Source organism: Hemiscyllium ocellatum, chromosome 8, assembly GCF_020745735.1.
Source record: "Hemiscyllium ocellatum isolate sHemOce1 chromosome 8, sHemOce1.pat.X.cur, whole genome shotgun sequence".
Lineage (NCBI taxonomy): Eukaryota > Metazoa > Chordata > Chondrichthyes > Orectolobiformes > Hemiscylliidae > Hemiscyllium > Hemiscyllium ocellatum.
The window spans coordinates 89,830,686-89,845,857 of NC_083408.1; the positions used below are offsets into that span (position 1 = coordinate 89,830,686).

Consider the following 15,172-nt stretch of genomic DNA (forward strand, 5'->3'; position numbering starts at 1 on the left):
AAGTTAAGTGTTAAAAAATTGAAAAATTTAAAACACTAAAGGGAATTTATAATCGTATATTTGAAATCAGATAAAGTTGACTGAAAGTAAGACCTGAAAACATTTTTTTTTTACAGAGGAACTGGGTGAAGGGTGAAACCAAAAGAAATCAAAGTAAATTAGGAATGGAGGTGAGCAATTATGTTGGAAGATGAATTATAAGGAATATGGAGAACTGGGAATTGAACATGAAATGGCTGAACTAGACAGGCCTGTAGTTTCCTGTTTTTCCATTTGCTCATTCCTTAAGGAGGGTTGGGTGATATTTGCAAGCTTTCAATCTGCAGAAATCATCCCAGAATTTGTGGAATTTAGGAAGATAATTACCAACGTATCAATTACCTTATTCACATGTCCCTCAATACTGAGATGTAGACTATCAGACCTTGTGGACTTATCAAGTTTCACCTGCAGTCATTTCATTAGTACAATCTTCTTACTAGTACTAATTTCCTTCAATTTTTCACTCTCCCTAGTCACTTCTTCAGTGAGCACAGAAACACAAAATATCATTTACTTTCTCTGCCAATTCTCTACTTCCTACTAAAAATTCTGACTCTGCTTTTAATAGACCCACGTTTATTTTAGACAAGCGTTTCCTTATTCTGTACTTGTAGAAGTTTTTACAATCCATTTTAATGATTTTTGCTAGATTGTACCCACATTTTATTGCTCCTTTCCCAATCAGTTTCTGGTCTTCCTTCGCTGTAAGCTGAAAACGTCTGAATCCTTAGATTTATGATAACTTCTGGCTGCTTTATAAGCCTTTTTAAGAAAAATCTTAAACAATCATTCACTTCTATTTTCAGCGATGTTTGATTGACTATTTTTAGAGATTTTGCACCTTGAATGAATATAGTTGCTGTAAGTCATGTAATGATTCTTCAGAGATTATCCATTGCCGATGTACAGTCATGCCTTTTCGTATATTTTTCCAACCCAGCTCAGCGAACTTGTGTCTCATGCTTTCATAATTTCTCAATGAAATTAAACACACTTGTTCAGAATGAACTACCTCACTTTCAAACAATGTAAAATTCTATCATTTGGTGGTCACTCATCCCTGAAGATTCTTTTGCAACAAGAGATTAGTTAACCATGTTTCCATTACATATTATTAGATCCAAAATAGTTCATTTTCCAGTTCAACATGTTTTTCTAGAAAACCATCCCAACGATTTTCCAGAAACTTTTCCTCCACAGCTTTGGTGCTCAAATGTCATTGAACCTAACAGAGATATTGTGAGCAAGCAAAAAGCCTTGAAGCTGTAGCTGACTGGCATATATCTGACTGTAAAGGCTCAAAACTGACACTGTTGGATATATAGAAATCCTAATTCTCACTTCAATATTCCTTGCTATGATGAACACAAACGTTAATCAATGAAAAATGTTTGCAAAGCCAAATTTAAAAATTAATGAAGAAATCTGAATATGTCTTAATACCGCGCAAGCGCAAAGAAACATAGTCCTTAAAAGAGACAAAGTCACACATCATGGAAACTAAATGAAATTTTGCAGCAGTATAAGTCTGTGGTCTGCTTGCCTCTCAAAGTACGCTTGTCTATGTCTTCGTAGCTCCTCTGCTGTTGGAGTTTCCATTTGATTGGCTCTTGAAGATTGTGCAACATCATTCCAAGATGAGGACACTTCAGAATTTTCTGTCCCTTGCTTAAAACCTAAAAATTAATTAACAAAATTACATTACTAAAACATCATAATTTCAAATGCTGAAAATATGACATTTCAATCAGGACATGAGGATCAATCAAGCCTACAGGGGTATTTCTTCCCATTACAGAATGCTGCTCCAAATCGCTTGAGCTGATCTCTGCCCCTCTGCAACAAGGGAAAGGATGGATTGGTACATGGCACATGCAACACAGACTACTATTGAGAGATGTGGCAGGGTGTATACATCTAACCACTCGCTCCCATTGGAAAAAATAGTATTGTGTTTGATATTCAACATCAGGTATGGGAATTTTCCATGTTGAAGATCATGGTACAAAGAATTGTACAGCACAACATACTGGTAAAGCCATGTTTCCTGGTACTAGTGCTTTACTAAAAACGCTACAGCAATCTAGATTAGGAGGCTTGGTGCTCTTACTAGCCTCCTGACATCCCCAGATCTGATCATTAGCAATGAAAGTAATAACTTAAGTGACTATAACGGTATAAGAGCATGATTTCACAATCATGATACATATGAATACCTAGTTAATGCTTGGAGGGTGAAGTTCTTCTTTTAAATTTATTAGAAAGATTATCTTCGCTAGTCCAAGTACAAAAAGATATATTCCATTCCACCTCGTTATCTTTCATTCCTGTAAATGAACCCTGCAGTGGTGGGCAAGCCTGATAGCAAGTATCAAATGTGAGCGCAGCATCACGGTCAAATCCATATCTAACCACAGCCATTATTCACAATGTACATTGCAGCACAGGTGACTAGATTGCAACCTACCTTTCGAGCTTAGACAGCTATTTCAGCAAATAATCACTTCCTTGGCTCAGATCAGTCATAGAGTCATAGAGATGTACAGCATGGAAACAGACTCTTGGGTCCAACCTGTCCATGCCAACCAGACATCCCAATCCAATCGAGTCCCAACTGCCAGCACCCGGCCCATATACCTCCGAATCCTTCCTATTCATATACCCATCCAAATGCCTCTTAAATGTTGCAATTGTATCAGTCTGGCAGCTCATTCCATACACGTACCACCCTGTATGAAAAAGTTCCCTCTTAGGTCTCTTTTATATCTTCCCCCTCTCACCCTAAACCTATGCCTTCTTGTTCTGGACTCCCCGACCCCATGCTTTCCATGCCCCTCATAATTTTGTAAACCTCTATAAGGTCACCCCTCAGATTCCGACGCTCCAGGGAAAACAGTCCCAGCCTGTTCAGCCTCTCCTTATAGCTCAAATCCTCCAACCCTGGCAACATTCTTGTAAATCTTTTCTGAACCCTTTCAAGTTTCACAACATCGTTCCGTTAGGAAGAAGACCAGAACTGTATGCAATATTCCAACAGTGGCCTAACCAATGTCCTGTACAGCTGCAACATGACCTCCCAATTCCTGTACTCAATACTCTGACCAATGAAGGAAACCATATCAAACGCCTTCTTCGCTATCCTATCTACCTGTGTCTCTACTTTCAAGGAGCTATGAACCTGCACTCAAAGACCTCCTTGTTCAGCAACACTCCCTAGGACCTTACCATTAAGTATATAAGTTCTGATAAGATTTGCTTTCCCAAAATGCAGCACCTCACATTTATCTGAATTAAACTCCATCTGCCATTTCTCAGTCCACTGGCCCATCTGATCAAGATCCTGTTGTAATCTGAGGTAACCTTCTTCGCTGTCCACTACACCTCCAATTTTGGTGTCATCTGCAAACTTACTAACTGTACCCCTTATGCTCACATCCAAATTATTTATATAAATGACAAAAAGTAGAGGACCCAGCAGCGATCCATGTGGCACTCTGATGGTCACAGGCTGCCAGTCTGAAAAACAACCCTCCACCACCACCCTCTGTCTTCTATCTCTGAGCCAGTGCTGTATGCAGATTGCTAGTTCTCCCCGTATTCCATGAGATCTAACCTTGCTAACCAGTCCCCCATGGAGAACTCTGTCAAACTCCTGACTGAAAAGCATTAAGATCACATCTAGCGCTCTGCCCTCATCAATCCTCTTTGTTACTTATTCAAAAAACTCAATCAAGTTTGTGAGACATGATTTCCCACGCACAAAGCCACGTTGACTAATCCTAATCAATCCTTGCCTTTCCAAATACATGTACATCCTGTCCCTTAGGATTCCCTCCAACAACCTGCCCACTACTGATGTCAGCTCACTGGTCTATAATTCCCTGGCTTGTCTTTACCACCATTCTTAACCAGTGGCACCACGTTAGCCAACCTCCAGTCTTCCAGTACCTCACCTGTGACTATCAATGAAACAAATATCTTAGCGAGAGGCCCAGCAATCACTTCTCTAGCTTCCACAGACTTCTAGGGTACACATGATCAGGTCCTGGGGATTTATCCATCTTTACGCGTTACAAGACAACCAGCACTTCCTCCTCTGCAATACGGACATTTTTCAAGATGTCACCATCAATTTCCCTACATTCTATATCTTCCATGTCCTTCTCCACTGTAAATAATGAGACAAAATACTCTTTTATTATCTCCCCCATTTTCTGTGGCTCCACTCAAAGGCTGCCTTGCTGATCTTTATGGGGCCCTATTCTTTCTCTAGTTACCCTTTTGTCCTCAATGTATTTGTAAAAACCCTTTGGCTTCTCCTTAATTCTATTTGCCAAAGCTACCTCATGTCCCCTTTTTGTCCTCCTGATTTCCCGCTTAAGTATACTCCTTACTGCCTTTATACTATAAGGATTCACTTGATCTATCCTGTCTATACCTGACATATGCTTCCTTTTCTTTCTTAACCAAACCCTCAATTTCTTTAGTCATCCAGCATTCCCTATACCTACCAGCCTTTCCTTTCACCCTGACAGGAATATACTGTCCCTGGATTCTCATTATCTCATTTCTGAAGGCTTCCCATTTTCCAGCCGTCCCTTTACCTGCGAACATCTGCCCCCAATCAGCTTTTGAAAATTCTTGCCTAATACCGTCAAAATTGGCCTTTCACCAATTTAGAACTTCAACTTTTAGATCTGGTCTATCCTTTTCCATCACTATTTTAAATCTAATAGTATTATTAATTAAATATGCAATTGTCTTGGGTTTTGTCTGAAATTGTCTTAATTTATGCAGTTAAGTAGCATATTATATGACATTTCCACAATAAATAATCAATTAATTCTCCAACATTCAATGAACTACCAGAGCACGACTCATAACAAAGTATTTAACTAACTACAGAACTGTAGAATCAGGCCAAATGGGCCATCTGATTTAAAAGTCATAGAGACCTACAGAACACAAGGTCTTTTGGCCTGTTGCATCAGTGACAGTCAAAAACAGCCACCTAACTATTTTAATCTCATTTTCCAGTTCTTGGTCCACAACATTGCATGCCTTGACATTGAAAGTGCACATTTAAATTCTTCTTAAATGTTCCGAGAGCTTCCATCTCTACTGCCCTTGCAGGCAGTGAGTTCCAGATTCCCAATGCCTTCTGGATGAAAATCTCCTCTAAACCTTTGGCCCCTTACTTTAAAATCTGCACACTTTGAATCTCGACCAAGGGGAAGGTCTCTTCTTTTCTACCCTAGCTATGCCCCTCATTATTTCATACATTTCAATCATGTCCCCTTTCAATCTCCTCTACTCTAAGGAAAAATGACCCTAGTCTGTCAAATATCTCTTTATAACTGAAACCCTCTAGCCCAGGCAACATCCTGGTAAATCCTTTCTGAACCTTCTCCAGTATTATCATACCCCACCTATAATGTAGATTTCAGAACAGCACTCAATACTCTGACTGAGGCCGAACAACATTTCATACAGTTCCAGCACAACTCCCCAACTCTTAAACTCTATGCTTTGACTAATAAAGGCAAGTATCCGATATGCCTTCTTAAACAATTTATCTTCTAATACCTTAAGGGGTGTAATTACTCTATAATATTCTCCCTTTGGGACCTGTTGTTTATACCATGCCAACCAGATCATTGAACATCTTCCTTTGATGTCAGTAATTAATACAACTCATTAACAAGTATTCTCTGAACATTCAATCCACTTTTAAAACAACAAATCTAATTTCTTTTTCATTGTACTTTTCTTTTGCTGGTTCTGAAACATCTGAATGAAGAAATAAGTTTAAAAGTCCAAGAGTTTTGTTCCAAAACACTTCATCCTGTCATTGCTTAAAAATATTATTTGTAAACTTCATACAATAATAGGTGGACTTCCTATTTTGCACATTAATGCATCCATTACAGAAAAGGCCTCATCACAATTCCAACTGAATTTAGTAATTAGAAAATTATAGCAAAATAAAACTACAACCTCACTCCTGAGGAAACTGAACTAAAATTGACCATCTATTTGATACAGCCTCCACTGGGTATCCATCTTTCTGATCACAGATTGTGCACACCACAGAAATTCAAATAGGAGAAAAGTAGGAAATGTACATTTAAAAAGTGACCAAAGTTGAAAATTAGACAGAAAGAGAGAGTGTGGAACTGTTGAGACGAGATATACAGGAATCCCAAAAGGCCTGTTGACCTATCGAGCCTGGTTGCTTTGTTATTGGGTAAATTACAGGAAATTTTACGACTGTGTTGGCAAGCTGGACTGACAAATGAGACAGAAACCAGGGAAGGACATTTTCCTGTTGGACAGGAATGAAAATGTTTCCGGAAGCAACTGGAGAGAGGTTCCAGTGTTCATACACAAAGATACAGGACTACAATAGATAATGCTAATGGTGAATTTATGCTACCGTTCATATCGTATTTAATGTTGGAACTAAGAATGAGTAAAGAATAAACTATCAATTTATTTGGCGGAGTCTGCAATCATTGGGGTGCCCTGAAGAACAAATCTAATCTAATCAGGAAGGATACAAGTTAGACCCTTAGTAAGTATTGGATTGGCTCACTTCAATCCGGGAAAGGAAGCACTAAAGGTGTACAATTCAATAAATAGCTTGAAAGCTGCTCACCCAAAAGAGGGACAAAAAATAATCAGCCAGGGATCAAACCTTGCAGCAGGTTAGAGTGAGATTACACCAGAAGAGGACAGGATTCAGATTGGCTGAAGAACAGCTGAGACACAACAGCTTATAAACAGCTTGTGAGACAATATCACTTTCAAAAAAACACCAAAGATGGCCATATAGGAAAATACAGCTTCTCAGAAGAGAATCACTTCTTTCACAAGAGGATGGTAAAATGCAGCACTGAAAGAGGAACAATATGTGGATCTTGGTTTTTGCCATTTTGAAATCATGCCTTCTACTTTGGCTTGCTCAATTTATAACCACAAAATGCTACACAGCAGCAATCTCATCAGTTTTACATAGAACATAGAAAAATACAGCGCAGTACAGGCCCTTTGGCCCTCGATGTTGTGCCGATCCAAGCCCACCTAACCTACACTAGTCCACTATCCTCCATATGCCTAACCAATGCCTGTTTAAATGCCCATAAAGAGGGAGAGTCCACCACTGCTACTGGCAGGGCATTCCATGAACTCACGACTCGTGAGTTCAGATTATGTTCTTTTAATCATGTTCCAATGAAGTAAGTTTAATCCTTACAGCATTCCAAAGCTCAACGTAAAACCAGAAGAAAAAAGTTATCTTTTTATTAACATTATCTATTTGCATTGCCGTTGTTTCTGTAGTATAATCACTAAGTACAGTATAATTTGTGGAAGGTTTTAAAAATGAAACAAGTGGTATTCCGCAGGTTAATTCTTGGTATTATCTTTGCCTCTCAATTTCTTGTAAGATTATAAAAAAAAACACAAGTAGGCCATCAAGCTTTCTCCACCATTCATTTGTGGTTGCAACTCTAATTTCCCACCTATTCACCATAACCCTGGACTCCCCTAGATCCTAAATCCAACTAGGCTTTGAATATATTCAGTAATCCAACTGTCATTGTTCACAGGAGAATTCAAAATCTAAAAAATTTCTGACATTAAAATTTCATTATTTCCGTCCTAATTGGGAAAAACCTTACCCATAAGCTATGTTCCCTTGTTTTAGACTAGTCACAAGTTAAAACATCCGCCAACATCCACTCTATCAAGTTGCCTCAAAATTCTAAACTTCAATAGGATCAGCTCTCTTTCTTCTCAACTCCATTGAGCATAGTGCCAATCTGCTCAACCATTCCGCCTAAAGCAACCTCTTCCTCGGTAGAATCAATCAAGCGATTGATTAATTCCAATACAATTATATTGCTTTTTAAGCAAGGACATCAAAACTGCACACAGCATTTCAGGTGCAGCCTCTCACAACTGCAGCTGTGACAAATCTGTCCGACATTTAAGGCTTGCTTCCTAACTACTTGCTGTACCTACATGCACACTTTTTTGTGATTCATGTATCCTACCAAAGTGGACAAAGTCACATTTTGCACATTATATTCAAACTGCAAAACTTATGTTCACTTACTTGTCTGTATCCCTCTGCGGTCAGTGCCCAACCTTGCTATCCTTAATATCTTTATATTAACAAGTAATTAACTACCATATACTTGGTCACTTTATTCAAATGAAAAAGTTCACGACCCATCACATATCCCTGTGGCACCCCATCAGTTAGTTTGTCAACCTGAAAATCAGGAACTTAGCTCTACTCGCTACTTTCTTTTAGCTTGGCTGGACCAGCATTTATGGCCCATCCCTAACTGCTCTTGAGAAGATGGTGCTGAGTTTCTTCTTTGCATCATTGTAGCACATTTGGTACAGGTATGCCCTCAATGCTTTTAGAGGGGTAGTTCTTATTTTACCTTTTACCCATCTTTTATCAACTTCTTTTGATTTTTTTTGGGGTTTGGGCATCACCATATGGCATTATTTGATACACATTCAAATTGACCTTGAACTGACTTGATAGGGCATTGCAGAGGGTAATCAAGAAGCAATCAGACTGCTGTGGCTTTGGAATCACAAGGCCAGATAAAGACAGCAGGATCCCTTCCCTAAAGGACATTAGTAAACCTGACAGGCTTTTAATAAAAATTGACAATGATTTCATGGTCACCACTATGGTTACTAGCTTTATATTTCATATGTATTAAATGAATTTAAATTCCACCAGTACCAAAACATTAACGTGGACACCTCAAATATGAGCACAGTGACATTACACCACCACCTCCCCATAAGACTTGGAAATCTGAATATATCACATCTATTGGTTCTCCATCATTCATTCAGATCGTCACTTCCTCAAAAATCTTTGTAGAATTAGTAAAACACAATTCTTTTTACAAAATTACATTAAACCTGACTGATTGCATTATGATTTTCTACATGTGCTAGCACCTCCTTAGTAATGGATTCAAGTATTTTCCCTGTGACTGATGTTAAACAAACTGGTTTATGGTTCCCTGCTTTGTGTTTTTCTTTTTTCTTTAATACAGGTGTTACAATTTCATTCTTCCAATCAGATGGGACCTATCCAGAATCTAAGGAATTCAGAACATTACATCCACTGTCTCTGCAACTATCTCTTTTACGATCTGAGGATGTATGCGATCATATTCAGAGGATCTGCCAACCATTAGTTGTGTCATTACTTTTTCTCTAGTGATAGTTTTAAGTTCATCACTCACCTTTCAAGTACAAAACACTTGCTCAAAACCTCCCATTTCCTTGTTTCCCATTATTAATGTTACAGTCTCACCTCTCAGGGATGAACTTTTACTTTATCTACTTTCCTTTTTTACATACACCTGTTTAAACATGTCTGTTTTTATATTTCTAGCTAGTTTTCTTTTATACATTAATTTTCCCTCTTTAAAAAAACATTCTTTGCCAGTTGCTAAAATTTGTCCAATCTTCTGACCTACCATTAATGTTCACTGGATTGTAAATGTTCTCTTTCCATTTGACACCATCCTTAACTTTGTTAGTTAGCCTTAGGTGGTGTATCTTCTCAAATAATGCATTTCTTTCTTAATGGAATATATATTTGTTGAGAGTTATAAAGTATCTCCTCAGATGACTGCTACTGCTCCTTTACTATTCTACCTTTTAACCTATTCTCCATATGAAAAAATGGGAAGTTTGAGCTCTGAATACTTAAAAAGGTTGTTACTAATTAGCACAGTAATTTCCTTGCTAACCATTAAAGTCCATACCTACCATCCTTACCCCTCCCTCCACCCTATCTTCAGCATACAAACCAACATTTTCCGAGCTATCATAAGTTCTGATGGAAGGGTCACCGCACCTGAAATGTTAACTTTGATTTATCTTCACAGATGCTGCCAGAGCTGGGGAGCTTTTTCAACAACTTCTGTTTTTATTTCATATGCTTGCAATCATCTTTATTAAAGCTTAACACATTAATCTTAGACCAGTGCATTTCACTTTCAAATGGAATGTGCATTTCTACAATGTTATGATCACTGTTACCTCTAGGCTTGTTTACTATGACGATTATTATTTCTCTTTTCCAATGTTCAAGTATATTGTCAACCTTCATTCTGAGCTTCATCTCATGAATAATAAGCGTTTATGTTAGTATTGTAAGTCATATCAATCGGCACCAATATTCAGAACCATTCATTTCTAAATGTTAAATTTTCTCTGACCTATTACTAAGTCTTTAGAGTCTTGAATGATGATTTGGAAGAATAATCCCCAAAATATTTAACTTTGAGGAAGCTTACCTTTCAGAAACACACACTTCAAATGTAAAAGTGTTCTGAAAGTTCAAAAAAAGTTTTGAACAATGGATATCCTCACTCAATTCACACCAGATCCCATAATTTGTCTTCGTGTTTAGGATGCTTGACTGCAAAGTCTAATATTGATTGCACTGCAAAAATGCAACTTTAATGGTTAGCTAGGAAATTACTGTACTAGTTAGTAACAGCCTTTTTAAATTTACGATTCATTCCCTATTGCCTGTTTAAATACTTAATTCACAAGCTTTTTGGAAGCCTCAAAATATTTCAGTTCAGCCAGTTGTCCTGTAGCAATTTTACCTTTTTTTCTAAATGTCAAATATAGAACGTGAAATTCCGTACACAATTAATATAATGACATCAAAAGCACTCAATATGAAAACAATGTTTTATAAACCTATGTATTTCACTCTTGCTATATACTCAAGAACAATTTGAAATCAATGTGTTTTCCAAAACATTCATTACAGTTTCATTTGAGCTTTGAATTGCCCATTATAGCATTCCTAACATTTGCTTCAATCAAAACATATTTAAGATCCAGAATTTTTGGAATACAGTTTAGACCATGGGCTACTATTTGCACTTTAATCATCATTAAAGACATAACTGATCTCCTTTTACATACCCTGTTACACCAATTAAAATAATAAAATTAGATGGTTCCAACGTATCTTCAAATTTTCCAATACCTCATCGACCATTTCATCGCTGACCACTATATTCTCCACCACCTCAGATGAATCCGCTGTGATTTGTTATTCAATTGGGATTATTAGCAACATCTTCCAACGAAAACCACTGTGAAAAATAATTTTAGAATTCAACCTTACTATCGTAACCCTCTCATCTGTTAGCATTACTTAAAGTGTCCACAGTATTATTGCCAAAAAAACATGAAATATTATTTCATGATTACAGGACTGCACTGCAAACTTAACTGCAGATTTCAGTGCACAATTATTGAAAAGGTGGGCACTGTTTTACACCTACATTCCTTTTTTGGGCTCCTTTTCATAGCTTCCCACAGTAATGAAAACAAGTCAGCCATAGCTTATAAAGTAAAATAATTTTCAAAAAAGTAAGACATTTAATCTACATGTCAATAGCGAATAAACTGGAGCTTATGAAGATCCAAAACAACAACTAGTAATTTAAGTTCCAAAATGACTCATCAGGCCCTTTCACACTCTACATTTCTTCAATGGCAATCTTCAGCATACAATAAGCCTCGTTGCAGTATATGACCACTCATCTCTTGCTACTGTGAAGCACTGATGTCTGCTGTTGCACTTTTTTTTAAAACCATTACCTTTACCTATCACCCTTACAGGCACTGCCAAACTTAAGAACTTTGAGGTTGCTAACTCCATAATTTCTTTGCGATCACCTCAACACATCAAAAGAGAAGCATTAGCCATAGAAAACTAAGTCTATAGTAGGCTTACACTATAATTAGCCTTCACAATAATAGATAACTGGAAAATCTGTCAACAAAATTGACTCCCTTTACTGTATTTGTTTCAAAATCCAAGTTTTTTTGTTTTAATTCAAATGGAAAAAACATTTACTAGCAAATAACACTGTTTACAAATCCATTCAATTTCCCAAAGCGTTGTACATTGAGTGTTAGTTAACATAGTCACACTCATACTGGTTTCTCCTATTTGATGTCGCTATTTCTCTCACTTTCCTCTATTTTCTTCTTTGTATTTTTCACCTCTTCAAATTTTATTTTTATTTTCTGAGAGCATCACCAACTTTGGCGTTTTAATTTCAATCACATAGAACGCTGCTGACATCTAAGGTTTGCAGCTTACAGGTATTGTAAAAATGGAACCCTCAGGTGACCCAATTCCCACGCCAGCCTCAATCATTCATAACTCTCAAGTCTACCCTGTCAGATTATCTGCACATCAACCCAATTAAAATGTCTTTGGTTTATCAACCTTAATACTTTTACCCAACAAAAATCTAATCATCAAGGTTTTCAAAATTTCAAATAACCTAACAACTACAAGTTTTGGGAGAAAGTGGGCTCTAGATTTTCATTACACTTTGGATAAACACCACTGTTTTGACTTTCCTCCTTGGTTATTGTTTCCCAATTTTTTTCCCATTGTGCCCAACTTTGGTGGTCAAGAATTGCCATCCTCCCAGACCCAAGAGAATTCTTTTTTATTTATGCAGGGGCGTGGACAGAACAACTGTGAGAACAGCAAGGCAAAGCATTTCCATCCACAGAGATTTTATTAAGTTAAAAAAAACCTAACATTTTTATGAAAGCATTCAATCTGACTAGATCTGGTAGTTAGGCCACTTAAAAAATTGAGATTTAAAGTGGCCTCATAGCTGTAAGAATTTGTATAGAGCTAATTGGCAGCCAATTTCAAAGCTAAAAACTTTGGCTGCCTAAACCATTGAGTATTGCAACCCCAGTTTAGGAAGCTCTATCCTAAATGGTCTCATTCTAATTTTAAGATTATGCCCTCTTATTTCCCCCCCAGTAACAATAATTTATTTTAACGAACCCCTTAATTGTCTCAAAAACTGTACCTTGATTAGATAATTCTTCAAGCTTCTAAATTCAAGGGGATATAAACAAAGTTGATGCAATTTGTTTCTAATTGATACAGATAACATTGAATTCCATCTGCTATAGTTTCATCAGTCAAGCTGTCCTGAATTCACGTACATAACTTTGTAACTTATTGCACCCACCTATGCAACTTTCTGTACCTTTCACACCATTGTACCTGTAACCTGTCTCCTTTAGCCAGGTAATTTGCATATTTAATGGAAAAATAGGTTTACATATGGATCTCCAGAAAACATGCTTGTCATATCTTGGCAATCAAAGAACAATCACTAAAACTCTACTGTTTAATATCTTCCCAAATAATTATCAACCTGTCACAACTTTACCTACAATTCTTTGCAGTTTCATTTTTGTTGATGGTTGTGAATTGTAGATAAAGGTGGTGTGTTTATGGAATGAGCTCCCAGAAGAAATGGAGGAGGCTGGTATAACTACAACATTTAAAAGGCACCTGCGTAGGTATACAAATTGGAAGGGTTAAGAGCAGTATGGGGCCAAATGCTGGCAAATGGGACTGGATTTATCAGGTTGCTGATTTTTAAACCACACAAATCAAACCTCAATCTCCGAATCTAATTTCATCTGGTGAGGTGAGTTTTTTTTTGAAAAACACACAGTTGTGTTGAAATAACAATGCACTGGGCTCCACTCATCTTCCATTTAAATTGTAACGTGGTTTTGTTCCTTAACTGCTGATAATGATGGCTTTTCCCTGAACTGTGGTGTAGAGATGATTCACTGCTTAGGTCAAGAGTTGCTGATGTCATCTATACATGTGCGGGGGGCCTGGCCATCTGCCATCTACTTTGTTGTTTGTAGCATACATTCTGCTTATTAATCTCCTGTGTGAACTTTATCAAACGCCAGGTCAAAACAGAAAGAAAACTTTTTCAGACCACTAAATTTGTTTTCTGTCAGGTCATCCACCTGAAATTTTAAACTTTAATTTTCTCTCACTACAGATGGTGTCTTACCTGTGTTTTGTTTCCAGCATTTTCTGTTCTTTCAGATTACCAGCACTCAGTATTCTATTTTTGTATTCTTACCTAAGGCCACCTGCACCCCCAGATCATCACATTCCCTATCCGCAATGAAGCAAACCAAGAGCTTCCTTAAATAACGTAACTGGATTAACAAAACACAACCTACCCTTCATAACTCCATGCTGACTGATTAGCTTATACTTGTCCAAAATGGTCAGTCATTCTGCCTCTGATGATAGATTCCAGTAACTTCTCCACAACTGATATTAAATTGAAGGATCTATTGTTACTTGGCTTCTCCCTCCTGTCCAGGAAATTCTGTGGTCTTGAAATAAAAACTTTATGGAATGCATTAAAGGAAAATTCAGTAGATAAATTTAATCATGTTATTGTAAAATATAATTTTACTCTGTGGTGAAACCCTATTTTAGATACTAGAAATTTCATTACCAATCAAAATGATAAAAATTGAGTAATTTGTGAAAATCCATCAGCTAGATTGCACAATCACAGTGTGCTATGCTCCAACTAATTATTAACATCTGTGTGTGTCATACAATGTGGCACTGTTTACACGGGAAAGGTCTGCCATATTGCTACGTACTGGGTAAAAGGAACTGTGAGCACAGAAATTTTCAGCAAAAAGCATATTGCAGTGTTGTGATAAGGGGGGCGTTTTTAGGATATCAATCTGTAATTTGTGGAATGCCACAGGGATCAGTATTGTGTCCATAGTTATTTGCAATTTACATTAATGACCTAGATGAGGGAAGTGAATGCACTGTAGCCAGGTTTGCAGATGACAAGAAAAGTAAGTGAGCAGGCAAGTGGTGAGGATGATACAAAAAGGGTGCAGAGGGATATAGACAGGTTAAGTGATTGGGTAAAATCTTGGCAAAAGGAATATAATGTGATAAAAGGTGAGTTTATTCACTTTGGCAGGAAGAATACAGAAGCTGTATATCATTTAAATAGAGAGATGGCAGAAAGCTACAGCACATAGGGATTTGGGGTCCTTTCGTATCAATCACAAAAAGCTATCATTCAAGTTCATCCGGCAGCAGGGAGGGCTAATAAAATGTTGGCCTTTATTTCAAAGGAATGGAGTACTAAAGCAAAAGTAGTCTTGCTGGAACTATACAAGGCACAAGTCAGACCACACCTAGAATACAGTGACAGTTTAG

The 15,172-nt window shown here is 37.3% G+C and overlaps 1 protein-coding gene across 2 annotated transcripts in view; it reads right to left on the reverse strand.

Annotated features, from left to right (window-relative positions):
* atxn3 (ataxin 3) overlaps positions 1-15,172 on the reverse strand; it is a 71,336-nt gene that overhangs the window by 22,050 nt on the left and 34,114 nt on the right. For both annotated transcript variants that reach the window (XM_060829346.1, XM_060829345.1), the window contains exon 9: positions 1,586-1,718. In XM_060829346.1, coding sequence (XP_060685329.1) covers positions 1,586-1,718 — 133 coding nt within the window. The remainder of the gene's footprint in view (positions 1-1,585; positions 1,719-15,172) is intronic.